The 27,844-nt window shown below is 43.8% G+C and overlaps 1 protein-coding gene across 2 annotated transcripts in view; it reads left to right on the plus strand.

The window, feature by feature from the left end:
- ERICH6B (glutamate rich 6B) overlaps window positions 1-27,844 on the plus strand; it is a 74,227-nt gene that overhangs the window by 30,122 nt on the left and 16,261 nt on the right. For both annotated transcript variants that reach the window (XM_016925677.3, XM_063792138.1), the window contains 6 exons: window positions 4,872-4,934; window positions 5,563-5,604; window positions 10,593-10,681; window positions 16,969-17,105; window positions 21,640-21,701; window positions 23,899-24,056. In XM_016925677.3, the coding sequence (XP_016781166.1) occupies window positions 4,872-4,934; window positions 5,563-5,604; window positions 10,593-10,681; window positions 16,969-17,105; window positions 21,640-21,701; window positions 23,899-24,056 (551 nt within the window). The remainder of the gene's footprint in view (window positions 1-4,871; window positions 4,935-5,562; window positions 5,605-10,592; window positions 10,682-16,968; window positions 17,106-21,639; window positions 21,702-23,898; window positions 24,057-27,844) is intronic.

Consider the following 27,844-nt stretch of genomic DNA (forward strand, 5'->3'; position numbering starts at 1 on the left):
AGGAAAGGCAAGCAATTCCCTAAAAATTCATGGAGGTTTTTCTCTCCCCTTCTGTCTATAGTTTCCAATCTATCTTTCTGGAGAGCATTGGTGGCAACAGGTATATGATTGTGTCTGGCCAACAGAACGGCGCAAGTGTAACAAAGAGGGACAAAGAATGAATAGATTTAGCAGCTCCTGGGTCCTGGGTCACCATTAAATGCCATGAGTATGTTTATGGGCTAGACAGCCAGTCAGCTATCAAGAAAGCCATGGAAAGGAATATTCCATCTCCAATGGCAGCCTTCTAGGGTCAGGGAAGCCTAGGTCCTGTGAGCCCTGCTGAGAGAGGGAAAAGGCAACCAGCTACCTAGCCACGCTCTCTACCAAGCCATACTGCGAACTGACTTTGAAATGCTCCAGTTTTCACTCCAAACAAGCATACTCTGATGAAAGTCCCAAATGAACCAAGGAGCACTGAGCAGTGTCCATGTTCCCTTGCTTGGTGTAAAACACAGGCTGGCCACATGCCTGAAGATGGCGACAAAGATGAACCAGGAAGCACAAATCTCCAGGAAGGTAGGGAAGTGCAAAACCCAGTCAGGAGGAGGTGGAGGAAAGGGACGCAGGAAAACCATCCGTGCAGGAGGGGAAAGCGGTCTTCCTGCAGGTGGGGTACACATTACTAAGGATTCCCAAGCATGGCAGATGCAGACAAGCAGAGCTTTCAGCCCAGGGAAGAAGCCGCCTGGTCACTTGGAGAAACACAGGTGACCACAGCAAACACAACCCAAAGAACTGGGCATGTGGAGCTGAGGCCAGCAGGAGTCAGCAAAGATGAAGCCAGGCATGGGCACTGCTGCTCCAGGAGGCCCAGAACTGGGTGTCCCTGTCACCAAGCAGTCGTGAAAATGTAGCTTTTCAGCGCTTATCAGAACCCCTGCCTGAAACATCCTGGAATCTGCATTCTTAACCAGATCCCCAGAGGATGCTTGGGGACACGAACAATGAGGAAATGGAGAACCTCTAGTTTAAGATGAATTGGTTTCAAGGCACCCGCTTCCAAAGCATGATTTTATTATGGAATTGTTCAACCACAATGAGTCAAAAATCGTGTTCCACATGGCTCAGCCTTTCTCGACAAATAGGACTTTGGCCAAATATGGAGGAAAAAATACCCAGGTAAATACTTGGGACCTATGACTCCAGAGGGTGGCAGGTCTGACATGGAAAGGCTGCAACAGGCACAGGAAATGCCTCGTGATCCATATGAGGAGACACTCTGGAGCACTGGAAACACTAGTTATGGCCTCATGTGTCTATCCAGGCACAGAGCAGGATCATAAACCAAGTCAGCCAGAAATTCTAACGCAGAGCATTACATCCATGCTCACAGAAATTCTCCATACTTAGTGCCTGGCACATAGTAACCACAAATGAATATTTATTAAATACTTGTGAAATTGTTGTTGAATGCTCATCTGATTCAAGGTCAGATCATGGTGATAAAAGGGTATATCCTACTACAAAAAACCAGTCTTCGTAGGAAAGGAGCTCTGTAGATAGAACTACGTACACATAGAGACACTGTGTGTATAGAAATGTGGGTGAGAATACGCAGAGGTGTAAGGAGAGGTCAGATGGTGTATTAGTCTGTTTTCATGCTGCCGATAAAGACATACCTGAGACTGGGTAATTTATAAAGAAAAAGATGTTTAATGGACTCACAGTTCCACGTGGCTGGGGAGGCCTCACAATCATGGCAGAAGGGAAAGGCACGTCTTACATGGCAGCAGGCAAGAGAGAGAACTGAGAACCAAATGAAAGAAGTTTCCCCTTATAAAACCATCAGGTCCATGAGACTTATTCATCACTACAAGAACAGTATGGGGGAAACCGCCCCCATGATTCAGTTATCTCCCAGCAGGTCCCTCCCACAACATATGGGAATTACAAGAGCTACAATTCAAGATGAGATTTGGGTAGGGACACAGCCAAACCATATCAGATGGGGAAGAGGACTGAAAGCTCTCAAAAGTGCAAACTGGTGTGCTTCCTTCAGTGGACTCAGATTTTGAAATATCACATGCAGAGGTTAAAAAGATGAGGATGCTCTCAACAATAAATGTAGGAAAATGGCTGTGAACTTTAAGAATAGTGTCAGGAAAACTGAATCAATCCCAGGATAAACATTCTTACCAAAACATAATAATAATAATAGTGATCATATAGGCAGCAACAAAAGACAGAGGCCCATTTAAAATAGAATTGAGCCAAAAAAAATCAAGACAGACAGGCTAGTACTGTTTAGTGTAGTGCTGATGAATGATTCAGGGAAAAATCAAGTTGTTTAATTGCTATTTAATTTTGACTTACTGTAAAAGAAAATTATCCTCAAACTGAAAAGAGTGCAACAAAATTAGTTGAGAAATAGCAGGAACTAAAGATTGGTGAAAAGAAATCAAAAGAGAATGGTAACTGCTGTCTCCTCATCTGGATAAAATATACTCCAGAATTTGTACGTACTGAGAGAATAGCTTAATCATGCTTCTGGTTTTTGAGGAATTGTGGGAAGTTGGTGAAATGAGTCTGTGACCAATCTGGGATAAATACTGAGAGCAAAATGACCACAAGAAACCAGCCTAAGATCAATAGAAGCCAATTACATAATACTGGCTTTTAGGTCACTTTTTGACAAGGTTATCAGATTAGGGAACTGTGGAAACCCCATAGGGTGAAATTCCACAAGGCATTTCATTTCCAAAGGTTTCCTGATGTTCCTGGACAAGATAGAGATATATTAGGTGGGTGCTACTGTAAGATGATGTCATCACTAATAACTGACTGAACAGCACCTCAAGATGCTGTTTCATAGATCAGAGTCAACCCAGTTTCCAGCAGAGAGCCGTGGAGCTCTGTCCAGTACAACATTTTTTATAATAGGCTTGGATGCAGATTTAGAAGGAATATTTATATTTGTAGATGCCCTGAAGCTGTTGAATGCTGTGGATAACATAATCAGATTCTAAAAGATTTTGGCAGGCAGAAACATCAGACCAGAATTAGCTAGATGAAAGATATTGGTCATTGATATCAGATCCTGCTATCAGGCCCCCAAAAACAGCAGGCTGGAGAAGTGCAGAGTAAGGAAGCCCTGTTTGTTGTTAGATGCTTTCTTCAACCACAAGCTCAATAATTCAATAGTATAATTGATGTCACTGCCAGAAAAGTTAACACAACCAGATACAACTGAAAGGTTATGTAGAGAGGATTTCATCCTGCTGTGCCCCGCATTGGAGTGCCATCCCTGGAATGGCACGTTCAGTTTGGGGGATATCACACTCTCTAAGAACTAGAAGGAGCTTGGTGGGGGCTCAACAGAAGGGCTGGTGTCCTGGACAGTAACCTGGAGACTATGTCACACAAAGAACTGCTGAAGCAAAGGAGGATGTTAAGTCTGAAAGACACATGACTCTGAGATGTAAAAACTGACTTTAAATATTTGACAATCTGCCACACAAAACCAAGACCTGAGTCTTACACTCCAGACTGAAGGGCTAGAATGGGACACTAATGCAATCCTAGAGAAATATTTTAAGAAAAGAAATTATTCCTAACAGTCAGAACTGTGCCATGGCACAGTGAGTTTTCTTGAAATTGGAGAGCTCCTTGTCTGTAGAAGTGCCGGCCTCTTGCTGAAGAACTAATAGGCACTGATATGGCAAGTGTTCAAAGTCCTCTTAACGCCACAGGCCACAACACAAGTTTTTGTTTTTGTACCCTGTCCATCTTGAATTTAGGACACTCCCATAAGCTAATGGAGCAGTTTACTTGGCTTTTTCATCATGGGCCTATTAGTCCCTGCTATTAAGAATGGAATGGGCCAGGCGCGGTGGCTCATGCCTGTAATCCCAGCACTTTGGGAGGCTGAGGCAGGCAGATCACCTGAGGTCAGGAGTTCGAGACCAGCCTGGCCAACATGGCAAAACTCTGCCTCTACTAAAAATACAAAAAGTAGCCAGGTGTGGTGGCACATGCCTGTAGTCCCAGCTACTCAGGAGGCTGAGGCAGGAGAATGACTTGAACCTGGGAGGCGGAGGTTGCAGTGAGCGGAGATCTCACCACTACACTCCAACCTGGGCAACAGAGTGAGACTCTGTCTCAAAAACAAGAATGGAATGTAGGATGTGTATGTGTGTGTCTGTCTTTGAGTGTGTGTACACACACATGTACACACATGTATTTAGCATTCAGGAATAGGAAGACAAACACTAGGGAAAGAGGCAAAAAGGAACAGGGATCATAAAGTTCCAGAAGACAGAAAACAAGGGTAATCAAGAACTTACAAAAGTCCTAAATATATATATACAGTAGCTTCCCATTGCAAATCTTAGCAGATCTATCCTAGGCAATCCCCATGTTTCCCATCCAGCCCCCATCACACACCCCATGGCCACAGAGCAGACACACTACTTCGTACAGTGACAGGCACACCGCATTGTGTGTCTACATGGCCTTGGAGCCACTTGGTTCTATGGTTCCTACAGCAGGAGGGATACGTCTAAAGTCTTCCTCTTACCCTGCCTCAGCCCTTCCAGCTATTCTGAGGACCAAAACTAGCCTCATGGTAACCAGAGGAGAAGGCCACAACAGGGTTACATTTTCTGACAACTAATTTATTGCAATCCTAGAGTGATTTACCAAAGCCAAAGAGGGTGGGGCACAGTGGGGCATCTATATATGCCAGCTGTGCCGCCAGCCTCAGTTCCCCCCAACTGTTGACCAGCCTTGGGTGCCAAGAAAGAACCTGGGACCCCACATACCCAGTATGAACCCACTGGAAAATGTAAGGTTTAAATCATTAATAGCCACCCTCTTCTGCCTTTTAACAGTAAAATCTTTAAAATCGAAATCAGAAACAGAGCAAGAAACCACCACGAAGCCGGCTCCGGAAGGTAAAGTTTATGATGATTTTAAATGATCTGTAGAAGTTAGTCATCCATCCCAGAGAAGGTAAGAAGCACAGAATTAGCCTGCCCCCAGCCAAGGAGAGGATGCTGTTGGCCATTTTAGAACAGAGCAGGCTTAATGGAGGCCAATGGCCAAGGCATTATTTCTGGAATTTAATGTTGAGGCTCCAGGCTCAAGTAACACATTGAACCAGAAAGTTAAGTGCTCTGGCATTTTGAAAGGAGAGGAAACAATATTTATCACTGCAATTAGGAGGGTAGATAATGTTGTTACCCACACTTAGTTCATGCAATGACATTTACTATATCCCTACTGTATATGAGGCAGGATATAAAGTAGACAAAACCCATCTCATCCTCTCAGAACCTGAACTCTAGTGGGCAAGACACAATAAGAAAAAAGGGAGGGGAATCAATATTCGGTGAGCATGTTCTGCGGGCCTCCAACTGCTGAAGATCAAGGAAGCCTTTTATCCCAAAACACAGGCACTCCACCCTGAGGCTTCCCAGATATCTAGGAGATGATTTTTAAATTGATTCCATAAGGGATTAAAAGGTCTGGACTAGTTCACTATACCGTATCCTGTTAATAATTTTTCTTATTCTTTTTTAGAGCATGTTAACACTAAAGTACAGCAAAAAAAGGAAGAAAATGGTGAGCATCTGACATAATACATCCAAAGATCCCTGCTTTCTTCAGAGTGCCCTGGGTGGGGAAGGTGCCCCTAGCAGGTGGCTCCCTCTCTGATCCAGCATGACCCAGGGCCCAGAGGGGACTGAGGGGCATCCTGGGCACACGGACCCCAAACCTCCTCAAGAAGGAGGCTAAAACGAGAAACAGAGAGAGGGTCTCTGAAGGAACAGGACTGTAAGTCCATCTTCCTACTCAAAAGCTTGGGATAGGGACTCCCACATTTAAGAGCATCCAGGGAGTTGCTGGATTCCCTGAGGCCCTGGAAGCAGGGTTTGACTGGGATACCTGCACCTCCCCAGATAGACTCAGGGTCCTATGCCATCTTGGTAATGGGTAAAGTGGAGCCCCTACAAATGGTGCAGTAAGTGTTTATTAAATGTGTATTAAGAGGGGGCTGGTTGAATCCTACGAGGGGGAAGAACAGGGGAGAATCCTTACAGCAGCAGAATCCCAACTTGTGAGCACCGCTCCACAAAACAAAAGCCTGCAATTAACCAGACCCATCCTCATTAGAAACAATTTAGGGACTAAGATCTGTTTTACTTGAACATAGGGGTAGTGGGAGAAGGATCAGGTCTTACACACACACAGCAGCTGCTTATACCTCCATCCCCACCCCATGGCTTATCAAATAAACTCTTGTAAACTCTAGAGTAGGCATCCCACCCAACCCATCGCACCGCCAGAAAGGTGCTACTGATCAACAGTTCTCTCCATCTTATTCCATTTCCATGGGCATTTTAGAGCTACGATGTTCAAACTTTAATGTGCAGGACAACTACCTGGTAATCTTGTTTAAAAGCAGATTCTCATTCAGCAGATCTGAGATTTGAGATCTGACCTTTCTTTTGTCTTTAGACAGGGTCTCACTCTCTTGCCCAGTGGCGTGAGAACAGCTCACAGCAGCCTCCACCTCCCAGGTTCAAGTGATTCTTCCATCTCAGCCTCCTAAGTAGCTGGGACCACGGGTGCATGCCACCACTCCTGGCTAATTTATGATTATTAAAGAGATCAGGTCTCACTCTGTTGACCAGGATTGTCTCAACTTCTGGGCTCAAGCAATCCTCCCTCCTCAGCTTCCCAAATTGCTGGGATTATAGGCGTGAGCCACCGTGCCTGGCCAGATTTGGTCTTTTTAACAAGCTCCCTTATCCATGGACCACACTTTGAGTAGCTAGATTTTAGAACAATTTATAGATTTGTGTCCATAGCAGCCACCAGCCCAACCCAACCCTTTAGCCATCTGCCTAGGATAGTAGGGAATTCACTGTGAAACATGGAGGAGGTAAAAACAGGATTGAGTTTCATCTGTGTGCTTGTCAATCAGTGGCACTGGGTTGCTCGTTTTGGAGCTAGTCCTGGGCTAGTCGCTTACTAATCACTTACTGTTCTCCCCCTCCATTTCCTCATCTATTGTTAAAGAAAAAATTATCATTAACATTTGTTAAAGCACAGTAAGAGTAAGTAGACTTTATTCAGAACCACTGTGGTAAGTTTAGAGACCACAGCAATCAGATTTTGCAGGAGGAGAAAGAGCTTGGGCTCAAGTCCAAATACATCATAGGCAAGTGAGAATTTATACCCAAGGAGCAGGGTAGAGGTCAGTGGATGGAAAATCACTAAGAGGAAACATCAGGGGCATGGGGAATTCTGAGTAAACCAACCTAATGGGATTCTTGCTAAAGATGGGTCAGGTGATCAGATATTAACCAGGTGGTGGTGGAGGATGAAGAACCTCATTAGATATCGAGGGAGATCAGATATTGAGGGTAGCGGTTCTTGTTAAACCAACTTAGCAGGGTTCTTGCTAAAACTGGATTTTATAAGGAAGTGCACAGATGGACCTAGGAAAAGATTCGGGAGCCTGACTAAAGTTTGGTCAAGCAAAGAATCTTTGTCACGTAATGTGGGAATTATAATATTTGCCCCTCAGGGCAATTACACACAGCTCATTTATCCCAAATTCAAGAATGGTAGTTCTGTCAAGAAAAATGTTAAGAGGCTGGGTGCAGTGGCTCATGCCTATAATCCGAGCACTTTGGGAGGCTGAGAAGGGAGGATCACTTGAGGCCAAGAGTTTGAGACTAGCCTGGGCAACATAGCAAGACCTCATCTCTACAAAAAATTTAAAAATTAATCAGGCATGGTGGTGTGTGCCTGTAATCCCAGCTACTCAGGAGACTGAGGTGGGAGGATTGTAACAGTGAGCCATGATCACAACACTGCAATTCAGCCTGGGCTACAGAGAGAGACCCTGTCCCTAAAAAAATGTTTTAATAAAAAAGAAAAATGATAGAGGAGAGGCACTGGAATAAGGAAGAGTTAAGATTTGTTCTTAATCCCAGCATTTTGGGAGGCTGAGGCTGGCAGATCACGAGGTCAAGAGGTAGAGAGCATCCTGGCCAACATGGTAGAACCCCGTCTCTACTAAAACTACAAAAATTAGCTTGGCATGGTGGCACACGCCTGTAATCCTAGCTACTTGGGAAGCTGAGGCAGGAGAATGGGTTGAACCCGGGAGGCGGAGGTTGCAGTGAGCTGAGATCGCGCCACTGCACTCCAGCCTGCTGACAGAGTGAGACTCCGTCTCAAAAAAAAAAAAAGATTTGTTTTTAATCAGTCCAGGAGAAGACATGCTCCACCTGGGGAACACTGTGTGCTAGCATTGACCTACATTAGCACTGGTCCTCTGAGCCACCCTCAGGATGAGTCTTATTGTCCCATTGCACAGATAAGGAGCTGGGGTGCAAGGGGGACATGCAACAGTGACATGCCGGAAGTGGCCCAGGTTCCAGATGACAGAGCCACCACTCGAACTTGGCCTGATACTCCCCCCAGGCCCTTCCCATCCTCTCATGGATTGACTTCAGGAGGAGATAATGATATCACTAGAAGAGAGGTAGAGGTTGACAGATGTCCCCAAAGGGAAAGTTAATTAGAAATAAGGCTTTTTCTTCTCATTCAGCCCCAGTCACAGCTATGATACTGCTTATTACACTTGACATGTTGACAGTGCCCAGCCACGTTAATAAGCTTAATTATTACATTGACTCGAATGTTTCTGAGCACCACTGTTGAGTATTCAGTGCTGCCCAGTTCACCTTATTCCCGTAATAAACACTTCCTTTTGTACCAGCTCACATTATGCATTATTCAAAAAAAAACTACTAAAATATGGCAATCGCAAATGATGGGAAGTTGCTGAGTTACCAGGGCCACCGCCATACTCATCTCCATCTCTGGCAGGCACATCTGAGGCAGGCTCAGAGCACCTTCCACCACAGCCTGCTCCTTGGTCTCTCAGGCCCCTTTTCTACCAGTTCATTCATTTCTCCTCTCTAATGCCACCCACAAGGAGCTTCCCCAGTGCTTGCTTGAATTCCCAAGGATTCTTGCTGGGTTTTCTTCAATGGCTTTTAAAAAATGTCCCTGGTCATTTCCATGGCAGACAGTTCGGGAACACATAGTGTTTTTAGAATCAAGCTGAGCATGCCCTTGCCTTTACCCTGTTGTGGGTACCCCAGTGGGGGTGGCATCGTGTGCACCTGTGGGAAGTGATGGAAGAATTGCCAGGGAATTCTGGAAGCATGGGGCCCATCTCATACGTGGCAAGTCTGTCAGGCACAAGCCAAGGCTGCAGAAGAAGGTTTGCAAGTAGAGAGGCCCCAGGACAGTGTGGGTAAACGCAGCCCCAGCCCAGTAAAATTCTCCATCCCAGGAGGAGCCCAAAGGAGTCAGAGTTTTTGCTACGGAGCCAAAATTGGGAAGAAGAACAAAAGTAATGTGTAGAGATCACAAAGAACATCCCATCTCTGTCCCCAAAGGCATAAGAAGGACACAAAATCAAACAGGATATCAGTCTAGGGCCAACCTGGCAGGGTTCCAAGGCTCTCCAGAGGGGCTAGCTGGAAAGGGCTGGTGTCATCAGAAGCTGAGACAATCAGCCACCATCATTTTCCTGGGGGCCCAATTATCATGCCAGAGCCACTTCCTCCGAGTTCTTCTCTCAGAATCACCTTCCCAGGAGTATGGAAGAGAGGCTCAAGCTGTACTGATCAATTCCACAATTCAGCTTGCACCCAGGCTCCCCGGAGGCTCTAAGCCACTCTCCTGGCCCAGAGAGTCACCAGCCTGCAGCTGACCGTTTTAGGAACAAGGGCATTCACTGTCTCTGGGAGACATTCTCCATCCAACTCACTGGCTCGGGGATTCATCTCTTATGCTCTGATTAGTAATTATGAATCATACGCAATTCTAGAAATTGGCAAATTTTGACAAGCCTGGTGGAAGACAGATATATTTCCTGAAATTTCCAAGTGAAAATCACACTCGGAATGAGTCTCCCTCGGAACAAAATCTAAAGTCCTTCCCACAGCCTACAAGGTCCTTTGAAAGCTGGCCCCCGCCCACCACCTGCCCACCTACTCCTCCTTCCCTCCCTCACTCGCCCGACTCCTCTCTGACCTCCCCTCGGGATGTGCAACTTCATGTCTGCTCTACTGCGAGCATACCATAGGGTTCCCCCTGCCATGTGTCAAACATGCCCCTCCCACACTCACCTCAGGGCCTTTGCACCTAGTCCTCTGCCGGAAAGTGCGGCGAATGTTCATTCTGCCTGCGTGGCCTTCTGCTTGCGCATTCCTTACTTCACTCAAGACTCATTCAAAGACCACTTTGTCAGACTGACCCTCACCAGCCACCAGGAACATGCACTTGCTTTCTTAAGTCAGCTACTGAGACTGACCCTCTTATTCCTATTTTGTTAGTATCCCCAAGTTGAGTTTTAGGTCATGTGATTAACCTATTTAACATCTCATTGATGATGTATGCATTTTTTGGAAGGGCAAAGGTAAATACCATCAATCTATTTCTATTCTTTTTAAATTTTTTATGTTTTTGGTTTTCTTTCCACATGCCCTTCCTTTCAACGCTCCTTCCAAAATCGAAAGTCCTGGAGTTTGCTTCTAAAGAGAACTTTTGGGATGGTATAACAGATGAGTCCATTGACAAGCTGGAAGTGGAAGATTTAGATGAAAACGTAAGTTGGATAAAAACTTGAGACCCCCCGCCTTCCTCCAAATGTAGGGTGGCCAAAGCCTAGCCCAGGCAAGCTGGCTGAGGTCTTGGGTTCTGAGGACCTGGGTTTTCTTTTTGCCTCATATATCCCAGACTGGGTGTTAGAGAAGACAGCAACCCAGAAACTCCAACAAGCACAGACAGAAAAGCCCCAAGGAAAGCCTACTCCCTCTATGTAGATGGGGCAACCTGGCAAGACAGAAAACTCCAGATGCTAACCTCTCCACTCCAGGCAGCCACCACAGCAAATAGCAGTGGTGTTTCTCTCCCATCTCTGCAGGCCTGTGACCACTACCACCCTGCAGAGAGACACAGAACCAGCCCTGGAAATTCAAAAGGGTGCTCTCCCCAGCTGTTCCCAATCACCAGAGGGGAGATGGGGAGTCATCACGGTTTCAATAAGCCTTACATCCACTGGATGTTTTCTTGTCTTTAAGACAAAATTTGTGTTATGATTTTGTAAATATGCCACATGAATGTTTTGCCTACGGGGGTAGACTAGTGGCTCGAATTTCCTGCATCAACTTCCTCTAGGGCTTACACTCCATGCTGATTCTGAGGGAAGCATTATTATTCCTCGTGTTCTCGACTGCTAAGAAGACTTCTCAGATTGTAGGTACTGACTACAATCCTAAAAATGAAATCTTGTGTCTCTGGAACCCAAAATTAAGCAGATATATGTTCCTAAATTTATAAAAGAAAACGCAAAAAACTAAATATTTCATTTTGTAAATGTTTTTAATTGAGAAATTTTCTGGTCTCAGTTCATATTTAGTCCTAAATTCTATACTTGCCCCTCTACAGCACCGTATTACTAAGATTTACTGAAATACTGCAATGAAGGGAGGAAAAAAATGACATAAATTTAGATTTACTGCTTTGGATTTACAAAGGCAGGAAAGTAAACTCAGGCATTTTGGAAAGATTATTCAACTAGAGTTGAAACCTGAAGGAATTGTTTTAGTTAGACACAAATTATTCAGAAATCTTCAAGGCTCCTGTCCATTGATGTTTTGCTATATCAGGTGGCACTGAATTCTCAGGTGACAGACACATCTTCCATGTGTGTGTTCTGGAAGGACATGGCAGATTTGGGAGCATTCCAGAGTTTTCCTTGGGACAGGTGGGCTGAGCAGGGGAGCTCTCATCACAAGCACCGTGCCATTCCAGAACTTTGCTACTGAAGGATTTTAGGCAAGAATGTGACACCATTAGACTTGTTTTTAATTTCTTTAAGTACTTCGATTCAAACTACCTAAACTGTCTAGCTTTTACACTGTGAAGCTACCAGCTGCACACCATTTTAAAATATTGAAGTAGGAAAGAAGGCTATGAAATAAATGTCTCAAGCCTCTACTTCCTTAATGAAATAACTGCTGTATACTGCTATTTATGTATCCTGGAAATTTTAACGCATATACACATATACATATATTTTAAAACACATGCATATCCACAAATGGAATCATGATGTACATTCTGTTCAATAACTTACTTTTCCCTTAATAACATATTTTGGAAAGCTTTGGTATTCCATTACATCTTGTACCATAATTTAACTAGCACCCTGTCAATGGATGTTTAAGTTGTTTCCAGTCTTGTATTGCGTGTGTGTACATATAAATATATATGTATTCAATGCAATGAATGGTACATATATTATTACATACAAATGCAAGTGTATGTAAAGAATAAATTTCTAGCAGTTGATGCTGGAACCAGAGCTATCTGCATCCTTAACTCAAAAAGCATTGACAAATTTCCCTACCAGTAAGTTGTACCATTTTCCTATTCCCACCGAGAGGGCATGAGAATGCCTCCTCCATCATATCCTCGACCACCAAGGGTCATAATTCTGGCCCATCTGATAGGGTGGAAATAGCATCTTATTGTTGGTTTTTGCATCTCCTCCATTATGAAAGGTGCCGGGCATTTTCACAATTATTGGACATTTGTGTCTCTCTGTGACTGGCCAGTTGGTGTTGTCTTCTCATCTACCATGTTGCTTATTTCTCTTTCTTTCTGATTTGTGAGGGTTTTTAATATATGAAAGACGTTAATTCTTTTTCTGACATACATGTAAATTTGTTTCCAGTTTGTATTTTGTTTTCCAACCTTCTTCTTGGTATTTTCCATGACAGGGTCATTTTTTATGTGCAGTTAGTCTCATGTATCAGTATTTTCTTTTCTGATTACTAAGTATTGTTTCATGTGTAGAGAGGTCTTTTCACTCCTCAAAAGAGTTTTTATAATTCATTTACGTGTTCTTCTAGCTCTCTAAGGGATCTCTTTAAAACTATGTGGACTTTATTTGGGGGAAACAATATGGCGTAGGAGATCTAGCCAAAGCCCTCAACAATACTGAGTCCTTTCTCCAAGGAAAGGATCAAATTTGCATTTTTAAAGGTCACTCTGGTGGCTTTGTGGATGATGAATTAGAGGGGAGAGGCTGAAGGCAGGAAGATTAGTAATATGTAGCGGTACAGATGAACACATGGGAAAGCCTGGCAGCTCAGGGCAGTGCCCAGCACAGCTGCCATGACATGGTACAGATTTCTACTCTAGAGGCTGGAAAGCTGAAGAGGACAAGAAGGGTACATTTGTAGGGTGAGGTAGAAAGTTCTATTTGGTACACACTGAGTGTTAACTTTCTATGAGATATCCAGATAAAGTTCAATTGAAAACCAGAAATATACAATCTAGGTCTCCTGGGAGAAAGTTCTTGGCTAAAGATTTTTATTTGGAATCTGTATTAGTTTGCTAAGCCCTGTTGTTAACAAAGTGCCACCTTTGAGTGGCTTGAACAACAAAATTTACTATATCATAGTTCTGGAGACTCAAAATCTGAAATCAAGGTGTTGGCACAGTTGGTTCCTTGTGAGGGCTGTGAGGGAAGGATATGGCCCAGGTCTCTCTCCATGACTTGCAGAGGACCATCTTCTCCTACATCTGTTCACCCCATTCTCCCTCCATGCATGTCTCTATATCCACATTTCCCCTGGCTGTAAAGACACCAGTCATACTGGATTAGAGCCCACCCTAAGGACCTCATGTCAACTTGAGTACCTCTGTGAAGAACCTATCTCCAAACTATCACAGTCTAAGGGAGACTTCACAGACTTCATTGCAGTCTAAGGTATTGAACTTCAACATATGAATTTGGGTGGCAGGGAAGCGGGGAAACACAATTCAACCATAATAGAATCCTTAGCAAACAGTTGAAGCCTTAGACGGAGAGAGGATCACAAGGCATTTTTTGTCTGACTACTGCAGGTAGACAATACCCCCTGTCCCCCAACTCATAAAAACATTCCAGCATTAGTTGGTGTTTACACATGAGCCTAGGCGCTTTCTTGGTTTGCAGTTAGTGTGAAGAATAGTTTTTGGTAAGCAAGGAGGAATCCAAAAACAAAATGGTTGGAGGGAATGATGCCATATCTTCTTATCTAAATGCCATAGACAGAAATAGGACCCCTATGATTAGGGTGTAAAGACTAGTCACTTACAAAAACTAGTCATGATATACATTGTGAAACTCTAGACACAGCAGTGCTACTCCAGGGTCCAGGTGACAAAGTATGTCACAGGGCTGAGGAGTCCTTTCCTCCTGACATCTATGCCACTCTGTTCCCCAAGCATTGAATGCTCAGGGTGCTGTGGCAGCACATATGGCACAGACACTGCATTCCCAGGATAGGCAGTGATGCAGCTTGGCAAAGCAGCACGTCTCCAAGCAACATGGTAGGCAGCAGATATGGACAAGTAGGGACAGAGCAGGAGGAGAAGAATGGAGTGAATGCCACACGGAACCTGCAGCTGCAGTGGAGCGAATGCCACACGGCACCTGCAGCTGCAATGGAGTGAATGCCATATGGAACCTGCAGCTGCAATGGAGCGAATGCCATATGGAACCTGCAGCTGCAATGGAGTGAATGTCACACGGAACCTGCAGCTGCAATGGGGCAAATACCATATGGAACCTGCAGCTGCAATGGGGCAAAAAGCCACATGGAACCTGCGGCTGCAATGGGGTGAATGCCACACAGAACCTGCGGCTGCAAGACTTGTTTAAGTAAACTTCTGAGGCACATTTTGAGAGACTACCAGAAACCAGAGGGGTGCAAACCAGGGAGAGGAAGCTAAAGCCCTCCTATTTGGAGGGGGTCTATCAACCTATAGTTCAGTTATTTTGACAACTTGGCTCATTGCTATTTTTAATTTACTATCACATGTTTGTTTTGTTTTTTTCTTGTAAAGGCAGGGTCTCACTATATTGCCCAGGCTGGTCTCAAACTCCTGGGCTCAAGTGATCCACCCGCCTCAGCCTCCCAAATTGCTGGGATTACAGGTGTGAGCCACCATGCCCAGACTTCATTTTTTATTTCAGTGATACACTTATGCATCGCAAATGTTGCTGTGAAAATTCTTTTGGTTCCAAGAACCAGATATTAACCCAGGAGAGGTCTCTGGGCATGGGAGACCTCATCAATGAGGTCCCCAATACACCTACCATGATGATAGGGATAGTTCCACTCTGTAGGCTAGGCAAACAAATGGAATAAACCCCATAAGACATCACATACGCTGGCTGCATAGAGTGGGGTGGCACAGTCTAGAGAACCTCAGTTAGACCCACCCAGGTGGTCGGCCATCCAGCAGACCACAACAGACATTCTATTTTCTGGAGAACAGAACATAAAATGCAAGCAGAATGGGAATAGATCACTGGCCTAGGCAAACAGAAAGCCACTTCATCCCAAAGGAGGGATTGTCAACAATGAGGAATTTAGAGGCAGGAATATGGGCAGCAAAGGCCTTCACCTCAACCTGTCCTGAAGCACTGACTCAAGAAATAGAGACAGACAGGGCTCAGAGGCTAGGAATCAGGCAAGTCGGACCTAAAGCACCCCAGCTTTCTCCCAACCTAGAAATACTGGCCAGCCATAAGCCATATCCTTGTATCTGTCCCAGATCATGTGAAACTTTGGATATGTTGGTCTTTCACTTGCTGTAGGAAGATAGTGAGTTAATGGTATATTTTCCACGATCATACATTGAACAACAGCAATCTCAACCTGTTGGTAAGCAAAAAACAGGGAACATGACCGATCCCTGGCTGTCCTAAGAAGCCAGCTTCACTTTCCATCAAGAGGGATCCAAAACACAAACTCTTGTGAGGACCCACCTATGGGTCAATCCTGGTCAGCAGCACAGACATGGAAAAGAATGATCAAACTGGCCAAATAAAAAGGCAGCTTGTGGACAAGTGCTGTGGCACACACCTGTAGTTCCAGCACTTTGGGAGCCTGATGCAGGCAGATCACTTGAGGCCAGGAGTTCAAGACCAGCCTGGCCAACATGGTGAAATCCCATCTCTACTAAAGATACAAAAATTAGCTGGGCATGGTGGCACGTGCCTGTGATCCCAGCTACTCAGGAGGCTGAGGCATGAGAATCACTTGAACCCGGGAGGCGGAGGTTGCAGTGAGCCCTGATTGTGCCACTGCACTCCAGCCTGGGCAACAGAGTGAAACTCCATCTTAAAAAAAAAAAAAAAAAAAAAAAAAAAGGCAGCTTGTAACATCATTACTTTGGAAGAATCTTTAAAAGCAGAACTGCCCAATACAGTGATGCACAAGGTGCTACGCTACTTTTCTGAAGACTCATTCTTCACATTGAATAAATAAATCACCATTGGGAGCTTGGCCATTTGTAGAATGCAGAAAACTTGTTATGCTCTTAAAGCATGGAAGCATTTTTACATTCCATAGCCATCTCCACATTTGAAAAAAGAAGATAATTGTATGTTCTCCAAAGATTTTTTGGCATGTTGATGTTTAAAAAAAATTTTAAGGAAATTGAGGAACAAGAAGAGGATATGATGATAATGGAAATACTCTTTAAAAGAATTCTTGCTAACCATCCTATGGGTCCCGTTTTCTTTTTCCTTTTGTTTTTTTATCTTCAACTTTTAAATTCAGGGTACAGGATGTGCAAGTTTGTTACATAGGTAAACGTGTGCCATGGTGGTTTGCTGCACAGATCAGCCCATCACCTAGGTATTAAGCCCAGCATCCATTAGCTATCCTTTCTGTTGCTCTCCCTCCCCCTGCCCCTGGTTCCCATTTTTGTATTTTTAGAATAATATGTTGAAGTGTCACACAGTACCTTTGAGAGTCAGAAAAGTGATTAACTAACAAATCATTAATTTCCATTTTCTGAATATTTCATTCTTTGATCCTTTTGTAGTTTTTGAACAGCTCCTATCAGACAGTATTTAAAACAATAATCAAAGAAATGGCTGCTCGCAATGAACTGGAAGAGGATTTTGACATTCCTCTAACTAAGCTACTGGAAAGTGAAAACAGATGGAAACTGGTAATTATGTAAGTAACTGGTGAGGCCAAGTGATTGGTCAGTGGATTTGGGTATGCCAGAGGTGGCAGCAGGGAAAGTGTAAATTGAGCCATCAACAAAAAAGAGCAAGTCAGGACCAGACAGGTTCCCTGAGTCAAGGAGCAGGAACAGGCCAAGCACAGGGAAAGGGTAAGATCCAGGGGTCAGATGGGCAGAATGATCCAGCTGCCAGACCAAAATCAAACTCAAGAGCAAGGACATTGCAAGCATGGGAGGTACAGGATAAGATCAAGGCAGATGGTGACAGAGGCTGGAAATTCAGGGTAAGAAAAGGCTTGCAGGGACCATGAACTTGTACAAAAGTCTAGGGAGCAAAGTTCAGACCCCTGGCGCTTAAGGAGAAGACACTGGGGAATCAAGACCTGGGGCATCTGCCCACCAAATTCCCTGGCTTCACGCTAGATGAGCTAATGCTTTTCCATGCATCCTGAAGGAGGGAGAGCCTTGAGCTTCACTGACCTGGGGTCATGGCCGGGGCCCCTGTAAGGTTATTGTAGACCTGTGTCACTGGCATCAGGTCTTTCTAGCTGGCAAGGCCCCAGGTCACAAAATGTTCCAGCCATTTGTACACTGTATTAGTTCATTTTCATGCTGCTGATAAAAACCCAAGACTGGGCAATTTACAAAAGAAAGATATTTAATGGACTTACAGTTCCATGTGACTGAGGAGGCCTCACAATCATGGCAGAAGGTGAAAGGCACATCTTACTTGGTGGTAGACAAGTGAAGACAGCTTTTTCAGGGAAACTCCTCCTTATAATAACCATCAGATCTCATGAGACTTACTCACTATTACGAGAACAGAACTGGAAAGACCTGCCCCCATGATTCAATTACCTCCCACTGGGTCCCTCTCACAATGCGTGGGAATTCAAGATGAGATTTGGGTGGGAACACAGCCAAACCACATCATCCCACCACCAGCCCCTCTTGGTCTCATATCCTCACATTTCAAAACCAATCATGCCTTCCCAACAGTCCCCCAAAGTCTTAACTCATTTCAGCATTAATTCAAAAGTTTACAGTCCAAAGTCTCATCTGAGACAAGGCAAGTCCCTTCTGCCTATGAGCCTGTAAAATCAAAAGCAAGTTAGTTACTTCCTAGATACAATGGGGATACAGGCATTGGATAAATACAGCTGTTCCAACTGAGAGAAATTGGCCAAAACGAAGGAGCTACAGGCCCCATGCAAGTCCAAAATCCAATAGGACAGTCATTAAACCTTAAAGTTCCAAAATAATCTCCTTTAACTCCATGTCTCACATCCAGGTCACGCTAATGCAAGAGGTGGGTTCCCATGGTCTTGGGCAGCTCTGCCCCTGTGGCTTTGCGGGGTATAGCCTCCCTCCCAGATGCTTTCATGAGCTGGCATTGAGTGTCTGAGGCTTTTCCAAATGTACAGTGCAAGCTGTCAGTGGATCCACCATTCTGGGGTCTGGAGGACGGTGGCCCTCTTCTCACAGCTCCATTAGGTGGTGCCCCAGTAGGGACTCTGTGTGGGGGATCTGACCCCACATTTCCCATCCACACTGCACTAGCAGAGATTCTCCATGAGGACCCCGCCCCTACAGCAAACTTCTGCCTAGGCATCCAGACGTTTCCATACATCCTCTGAAATCTAGGCAGAGGTTCCCAAACCCCAATTCTTGACTTCTGTGCACTCACAGGCTCAATACCATGTGGTGGCTGCCAAGGCTTGGGGTTTACACCCTCTGAAGCCACAGCCCAAGCTCTATGTTGGCCCCTTTCAGCCATGGCTGGAGCAGCTGGTGTGCAAGGCACCAAGTCCCCTAGGCCGCACACAACACAGGGACCCTGGGCCTGGCCCATGAAACCATTTTTTCCTCCTAGGCCTTCAGGCCTGTGATGGGAGGGGCTGCTGTGAAGACCTCTGACACCCTGGAGACATTTTCCCCATTGTCTTGGTGATTAACATTCGGCTCCTCGTTACTTATGCAAATTTCTGCAGCTGGCTTGAATTTCTTCTCAGAAAATAGGATTTTCTTTTCTATTGCATTGTCAGGCTGCAAATTTTCTGAAATTTTATGCTCTGCTTCCCTTAGTAAACTGAATGCCTTTAACAGCACCCAAGTCACATCTTGAATGCTTTGCTGCTTAGAAATTTCTTCCACCAGCTACACTAAATCATCTCCCTCAAGTTCAAAGTTTCACAAATCTCTAGGGCAGGGGCAAAAATGCTGCCAGTCTCTTTGCTAGAACATAAAAGGCTCACCTTTGCGCCAGTTCCCAACAAGTTCCTCATTTCCATCTGAGACCACCTCAGCCTGGACTTTTTTGTCAGCATTTTGGGCAAAGCCATTCAACAAGTCTCTAGGACGTTCCAAACTTTCCCGTATTTTCCTGTCTTCTTCTGAGGCCTCCAAACTGTTCCAACTCCTGCCTGTTACCTAGTTCCAAAGTCAGTTCCACATTTTCAGTTATCTTTGAGCAGCACTGCACTCTACTGGTACCAATTTACTGTATTAGTCTGTTTTCACACTGCTGATAAAGACATGCCCAAGACTGGGCAATTTACAAAAGAAAGAGATTTAATGGACTTACAGTTCCACATGGCTGGGGAGGCCTCAGAATCATGGTGGAAGGTAAAAAGCACCTCTCACATGGTGGCAGACAAGAGAAGAGAGCTTGTACAGAGAAATTCAATAACATTCAGATCTCATGAGACTTTTTCACTATCACAAGAACAGCATGGAAAAGATGCCCCCATGGTTCAGTTACCTCCCACCAGGTTCCTCTCACCACACATAGGAATTCAAGATAAGATTTGGGTGGTGAGACAGTCAAACTATATCATACATACACCCAGCCTGTGGTGCAGGCATGCTCTCAGCATGGAAGCCTGCTCTTTCCTTTATCCACTGTCAGAAACCTGGAGAGCCAGGTATGAGTTTGTGCCCCCATGGGTCTGTTACAGACTCTCCAGCAGTGGCACCAGGGACAGGCTGTGTGAAACAAGGTGCCCTACCTAATCACGTGGGCAAGTTCAGGTGTTCACAAAAGTCAGGAAGAGATTGACTGCCAGCAACTTCCACTGTGGACTCAGTAGAGGCATGGGGCAAGAGACCCCCAGGGCTTCTCTGGGAAATGGGAAGGCAAAACACAAAGAACTCCCAAGCTTTTGGATCAGCAAAAACAAACACCAAATAATATCTCTATACGTTATCCAACTGCCTCTGTGCCATTTCCTCCCTCTCTTCCCATTTACACAGTATCAAAGGCTGATTCTAACCTAATTGCATTCAACAGATATTTCATGTGCACCTACTATGTGCTAATTTAGGCTCTAGGGATACAGTAGGGTGTACCCCAGTCTCTGGTATTGAAGAGCCACCTGATGGGGATTCCACTGGCTTGCAAAGGTGGGCAAAAAACAAGAGACGAACAGCCAGTCTTCCCAAAAGGGACTTGGGTGCCTCTGGCTAGATCCCCTCACTGGAGTTTAACTCTTATCTGTGTTTGGTATCCTGCTCTAAGCATAAAGGATAGGCCCCCACTCCACCCATTCCTTGGTCCTTATTTTTTCACAAGTGCCAATAGGCTAGGTAACTGCTTCAATTCCATTAAAAGTCCTTGCATTATAAGTGAATAACATTTGGTACAAATGGGCCATGGACTCATTCTCAAATTTCCCTATTGCTTCTAGGGTACAAATAAGGGAACCATTGCTCTGTGCTAGGTAACAGTGTGGCCCTTTCCAGCAAAGGATGTTTGCTTCCTGGAGTTACTCTGGGCTAAATTAATATGCACTCTTCAAGGAATCTGATCTAAGGATTTAAAATCTGCAATGGCAAAGGCCTCCTTTTCAGATCCAATTAAGCCTGGGAAGCTTACTCTTTCTGGCACATTCCCTTTCAAAGGGGCTCTGATCTGAGAACTAGAAAACACAGCTGCCCTGGAGAGCACCCTTATTTGGAAGGAAAACAGTCCACACCACTGAAACGCCAGGATGACTCACTCTGTGTGTTGACATGAGAGGGAGAAAAGGGCTTGATCATGTTGAAGAGCTGTGACTCGTGTGGCTTTCATGATAAGTCCTTTTGAGTAAGGCTATTTGAAATTGTCCTACTAAATGCAAAGGGGTTTCAGGTGGTTCTGGGTTTCACTGGGATATAAACAAGCTGCAGAAAATCAAATCCATCTGTGTGAGTTAATAATAGGGCCATACTTACATTTGGACCTCCCTGCTCTGTCAGCTGCCCCCAAGATTACCCTCGTTGAATTCGTTTCGAAGGGTTTAGGGTTCAGCCGTATGCCCTGGTTGTGGGTCAGACCACACGAGGGAAGCACTAAGTGGATATCACGCACCATCCCTTTACTCTGGGCATTGACTTGAAGAAAACTGGCCTAGAAAGCAAAGCCATTGGCCCCATTTCCACCTGCGAAAGAGACTCTGCAGGCTCCAGTACTGTCTGCACTGTGTGTGATGGCATGTATGCGTGAACTTAGTCTTGGATTCTAAAGATGATCCACTTTACTTTTAGGTTGAAGAAAAATTATGAAAAGTTCAAGGAAACAATCTTATGGATTAAGAGGAGACGTGAAGGTAGGCACCACTCCACCATTTTCCACCACGTGCTGGCTCTCCTGTCCGCATCCCACCACCTCTCCCCTTCTGCATGTACTGTAAAGAAGGTGGAAGGGCTCATTCACTCACTTCAGTGCCTACAGGGCTAACGTGGTCCTGGCTGCCAGGAATGAAATACCGAGCATGACAGCCACAGTCTAGGGCCCCAGTGAGTTTCTCTCTTGGTGGCAGGGGCAGGTGGGGGATCCAAACACAGAGCGAGTCACCTTGGCATTTCCATGGTGTGGACTGTCTTACTTCCCAATAAGGATGCTCTCCAGGGCAGCTGTGTTTTCTGGTTCTCAGATCAGAGCTCCTTTGAAAGAGAATGCTCCAGAAAGAGTGAGCTTCTCAGGTTTCATTGGTCTATTCTTGGAAGGATAGACAAGAAAGTAGGGAATTACCATATAGAATGGTTAGGCCCTGTGATGGGAAGGGGACACTGTGGGACCACACAGTAAGGGATTAACACAGATTTGGGGGAGTGGGGTACTCCAGGAAAGGAATATTAATGCAAAAATTGGAAAACAAATAGCTCCTTTACCAAGAGACTAAAGGCATTTGGTGTCCAGCTATTAAGATTTGCAAATCATGGAAGTTACCAGCTTCATGGATCTAATCATGGAAGGCTTCAGTGAAGGGACTAAGCTATCTTCATTCAAAAACTCATACTACAACACGAAGTATCTTCCAGGTGACTGGACCCAATTAACATGAAAATGATAGCAATATTCATGGGAGACATAGCGCTAATCAATCATGGTACTTTTTCTCGCTGAGCCTTGTCTCTGCCTGATTCCCTCTCAATAGACTACACTTACCCCCAGTACCAATTCATGCCCCTGACCTAACTCTTAAGGAATAGCTGCTGCAGGCCCTGCCTGCCTCTCCTGAATCCTGTCACCTCTAACTCATCCCCACTCCAGCCTCCAACCACACAGTGCTTATGCTGGGACTCCTACTTTGCATGCTACAGATTTACCTTCCATTGGAGGTGGAAATCTTCTCAGCTTCAAAGCCCGGTTAAGTTCCCTCCCATGAGCTCTCATGGAAGCCTGTATTGACCTCAGTGATGGGACACACAGCGCTCTCCTAACTGACCTCCCCTTAAGTAGTGAGCTGGGGCTCCTCACCCCCACCAAGAGCATGTTGGCTGATACCACAGCTAGAAGCCCCTCACCACGGCTCCAGCCACTCAGCTCCCACTGTTAAGCACTTATCAAAAGCCACTAGACTTGTTTTTCAGTTGTCCTTACTAGTTTAGTTCCAAAATTCAATTGTCATAAAAATGGACAAAATGAATATAAAAAGAAACTTGTTGCTATGAAATGAAAACCAAGTTGAATGCTTTAAAAAACAAAACTCAGCCAGGTGTGGTGCCTCATGCCCATAATCCCAACACTTTGGGCAGCTGAGACAGGATAATCCTTTCAGGCCAGGAGTTTGAGACAAGCCTGGCCAACATGGCAAAACCTCGTCTCTACATTAGCCAAGTGTGGTGGCACACGCCTGTAATCCCAGCTGAGGCACGAGAATTGCTTGAACCCAGGAGGCAGAGGTTGCAGTGAGCCAGGGTCATGCCACTGCACTCCAGCCTGGGCAACAGAGCAAGATTCTCTCTCAGTCAATCAGTCAATCAATCATTGGTGTGATTTGAGCAAAAATGATCACAGAGCCCAATCATCAGACCTGTACATTGTCTTACCTTTTAAATGACATGTTAATATACACTTCCGTTTTACCTTTTTTTGATGACTCCCTGACTTTCGCCTGTTTTTTCAATTAGCAGCCACAGCATTCACTGGGTGAGCATTCCTCTCATTACGTTGTAGTTGGCATTATCATTGTGTCACCCACTCATACCCACACATCTGTACAGGTTGACCATCACTGTCATATCAGGCATCCAGCACTGGGCTGACACGCACTAGGCACTTGATAAGTACGTGTTGAGTGAATGTGTGACCAAACAGAGTGAGCTGGAATGTCAGCCCCAACATTTCTCTCTTCAAAGGCCTTAATCTTCCCACTACCCGACAGCCTTCCTGACTGGGGAAAAATGGCAGATCTCCCAAATCCTCAAACTCCCTTTGGCACCTTGAGAGAGACAGATCTAAGTTTCCTTTCTCTTTCCCACCAAAATCTTATTCAATGCAATCATTGAATTGAATGGCAGCTCAAAAGTTAACAGAGATGACCAGTTTCACATTTCATTTAATGAGCAAACCAACACCTGAGAAGCCTGAGACAGAAGAAATCCAAAAGCCTCAACGTGTTGGTCGTCGTAGGAAGAAATTAGAACGAGATAAGGAATGGATACAGAAGAAGACGGTGGTAAGAGGGACAGTACATGGCTGTTTTTTACTTTGCACAGGATTTTTTTGGCTCTGGTGAGGTGTGCATACACCACCAGAGAGCTGTAAGGAACAACACACAATGTAAACACAAAAATGCATCCAAGATATCAGAGGTACACCTGAGTGTGTGGGTTGTTGGCAGACTGACTAGGATTTTTACTAGGATTTATTGAGTCTTCTGCCTGCAGGTTCTCTATTAGGCAATTGGATGGGTTTGAGAGTGGAATAAAGGAAATGTATATTATATAGGCCCCAGCCAGATACTGCGGCATGCATCTGTAGTCCCAGCTGCTTAGGAGGGTGAGGAGGGAGGATCACTTGAGCCCAGGAGTTCGAGGCTGCAGTGTGCTATGATCACACCTGTAAATAGCCACTGTACTCTAGTAGCCTAGGCAACATAGCAAGACCCCGCCTCTAAAAAGAAAAAGATATATATAGATCCATCCCCCTAACAAATTAGAATCCATATCAAAAATCAATCACACAGTGAATGGATAAATAAGCTATGGTACATTCATACAATTAAATATTATTCTGCATTAAAAAGAAATAAGCAATTAAGCCATGAAAAGTCATGGAGGAAACTTAAACACATATTACCAAGTGAAAGAAACCAATCTGAAAAGGTTACATATTATGATACCTACTATATGACATTCTGGAAAAGACAAAGCTATGGAGACAGTAAAAAGATCAGCAGTTGCTAGGAGATGGGGGCAAGAAATGATGAAAAGGTGAAACACAAGAGTTTTAGGGCAGTTAAACTCTTCCATATGATTCCACAATGTTGGATACATGTCATTGTACATTTGTTCAAATCCACAGAATGTGCAACATCAAGAGAGAACCCTAATGTAAACTCTGGGCTGTGGGTGATAATGGTGTGTCAGTGTAGGTTCACCAATTATAATAAATGTACCACTCTCGGGTGGGGGGATGTTGATGGTTGGGGAGGCTGTGCATATATGGGAAACTGTACTTTCCACTCAATTTTTCCATGACCTGCTCTAAAAAATGAAGCCTATAAAAAATCTATCACATGGTAGTATTCATAAAGACTGATACTATTCTACAAAGATCTGAGTGAAAACTAGTCTCAAAATATTAGAGTCATTCATTCCATGCAAATGAACACCAAAAGCGAGAAGGAGTAGCTATTCTTATGTCAGACAAAACAAACTTTAAAGCAATAGCAGTTTAGAAAGACAAAGAGGAAGATTATATAATGATAAAAGGCCTTGTCCAACAGGAAAATATCACAATCCTAAATATATATGCACCTAACATTGGAGCTCCCAAATTTATCAAACAATTACTACTGGACCTAAGAAATGAGATAGACACCAACACAATACTCCACTGACAGCACTAGACAGGTCATCAAGACAAGAAGTCAACAAAGAAACAATGGATTTAAACTATACCTTGGAACAAATGGACTTAACAGATATTTACAGAACATTCTACCCAACACTGCAGAATATACTTTCTATTCATCAGTGCATGGAACTTTCTCCAAGACAGACCATATGATAAGCCACAAAACAAGTCCCAATAAATTTAAGAAAATTGAAATTATATAAGCACTCTCTCAGACCACAGTGGAATAAAACTGGAAATCAACTCCAAAAGGAATACTCAAAACCATGCAAATACATGGAAATTAAATAACCTGCTCCTGAATGATTATTGGGTCAACAATGAAATCATGATGGAAATTTAAAAATTTTTAGAACTGAATGACAATAGTGACACAACCTATTAAAACCTCTGGGATACAGCAAAGGTGGCTAAGAGGAAAGTTAGTAGCCCTAAATGCCTACATCAAAAAGTCTGAAAGAGCACAAATAGACAATCTAAGGTCACACCTCAAGGAACTAGAGAAGCAAGAACAAATCAAACTCAAACCAAGCAGAAGAAAAGAAATAACCAAGATCAGAGCAGAACTAAATGAAATTGAAACAAAAAAAAAAAAAGAAAAATGAAACAAAAAGTTGGTTCTTTGAAAAGATAAATAAAATTGATAGACCCTCAGCAAGATTAACCAAGAAAAGAAGAGAGAAAATCCAAATAAATTCAATTAGAAACAAAATGGGAGATAGTACAACTGACACCACAGAAATACAGAAGATCATTCAAGGCTACTATGAACACTTTTACATGCATAAACTAGAAGACCTAGAGGAGACAGACAAATTCCTGGCAATATACAATCCTCCTAGCTTAAATCAGGAAGAATTAGTTACCCTAAACAGACCAATAACAAGCAGTGAGATTGAAATGGTAATTTTAAAAATTACTAACAAAAAAAATTCTACCAGACATTCAAAGAAGAATTGGTACCAATCCTATTGACACTATTCCACAGGGAAAGAAAGAGGGAATCCTCCCTTAATCATTCTGTGAAGCCAGTGTCACCCTAATACCAAAACCAGGAAAGGACATACCAAAAAAAGAAAACTACACACCAATATCCCTGGTGAACATAGATGTAAAAATCCTTAACAAAATACTAACTAACCGAATCCAATAACATATCAAAAAGATAATCCACCATGATCAAGTGGGTTTCATACCAGGGATGCAGGAGTTGTTTACCATATCCAAGTCAATAAATGTGATTCACAACATAAACGAATTAAAAACAAAAATCACATGATCATCTCAATAGACACAGAAAAAGCACTCAACAAAATCCAGAATCCCTTTATAATTAAAACTTTCAGCAAAATTGGCATACCAGGGACATACCTCAATGTAATAAAAGCCATCTATGACAAATCCACAGCCAACATAATACTGAATGGGGTAAAGTTGAAAGCATTCCCTCTGAGAACTGGAACAAGACAAGGATGCCCACTCTCACCACTTCTCCTCAACATAGTACTGGAAGGCCTAGCCAAAGCAATCAGACAAGAGAAAGAAAGGGCATCCAAATTGGTGAAGAGGAAGCCAAACTGTCACTGTTTGCTGATGATACGATTGTATGCCTAGAAAACCCTAAAGACTCCTCCAGAAAGCTCCTAGAACTGATAAATTAATCCAGCAAAGTTTCCAGATACAAAATTAATGTACACAAATCAGTAGCTCTCCTCTACACCAACAGTGACCAAGCTGAGAATCAAATCAAGATCTCAACTCTTTTTACAATAGCTGCAAAAAATAAAATAAAATACATAGGAATATATCTAACCAAGGAGGTAAAAGATCTCTACAAGGAAAACTACAAAACACTGCTGAAAGAAATGATAGACAACACAAACAAATGGAAACACATCCCATGCTCATGGATGGGTAGAATCAATATTGTGAAAATGACCATAGTGCCAAAAGCAATCTAGAAATTCAGTGCAATTCCCATCAAAATACCACCATCATTCTTCACAGAACTAGAAAAAAAAATCCTAAAATTCACATGGAATGAAAAAAGAGCCCACATAGCCAAAGCAAGACTAAACAAAAAGAACAAATCTGGAGGCATCACATTACCTGATTTCAAACTATACTATGAGGCCATAGTCACCAAAACAGCATGGTACTGGTATCAAAATAGGCACATAGACCAATGGAACAGAATAGAGAACCCAGCAATAAACCCAAATACCTATAGCCAACTGATCTTTGACAAAGCAAACAAAAACATAAAGTGGAGAAAGGACATCTTATTCAACAAATGGTGCTGGGATAATTGGCAAGCAACATGTAGGAGAATGAAACTGGATCCTCATCTCTCACCTTATACAGAAATAAACTCAAGATAGATCA

This window comes from Pan troglodytes, chromosome 14 (assembly GCF_028858775.2).
Source record: "Pan troglodytes isolate AG18354 chromosome 14, NHGRI_mPanTro3-v2.0_pri, whole genome shotgun sequence".
Classification (NCBI taxonomy): Eukaryota; Metazoa; Chordata; class Mammalia; order Primates; family Hominidae; genus Pan; species Pan troglodytes.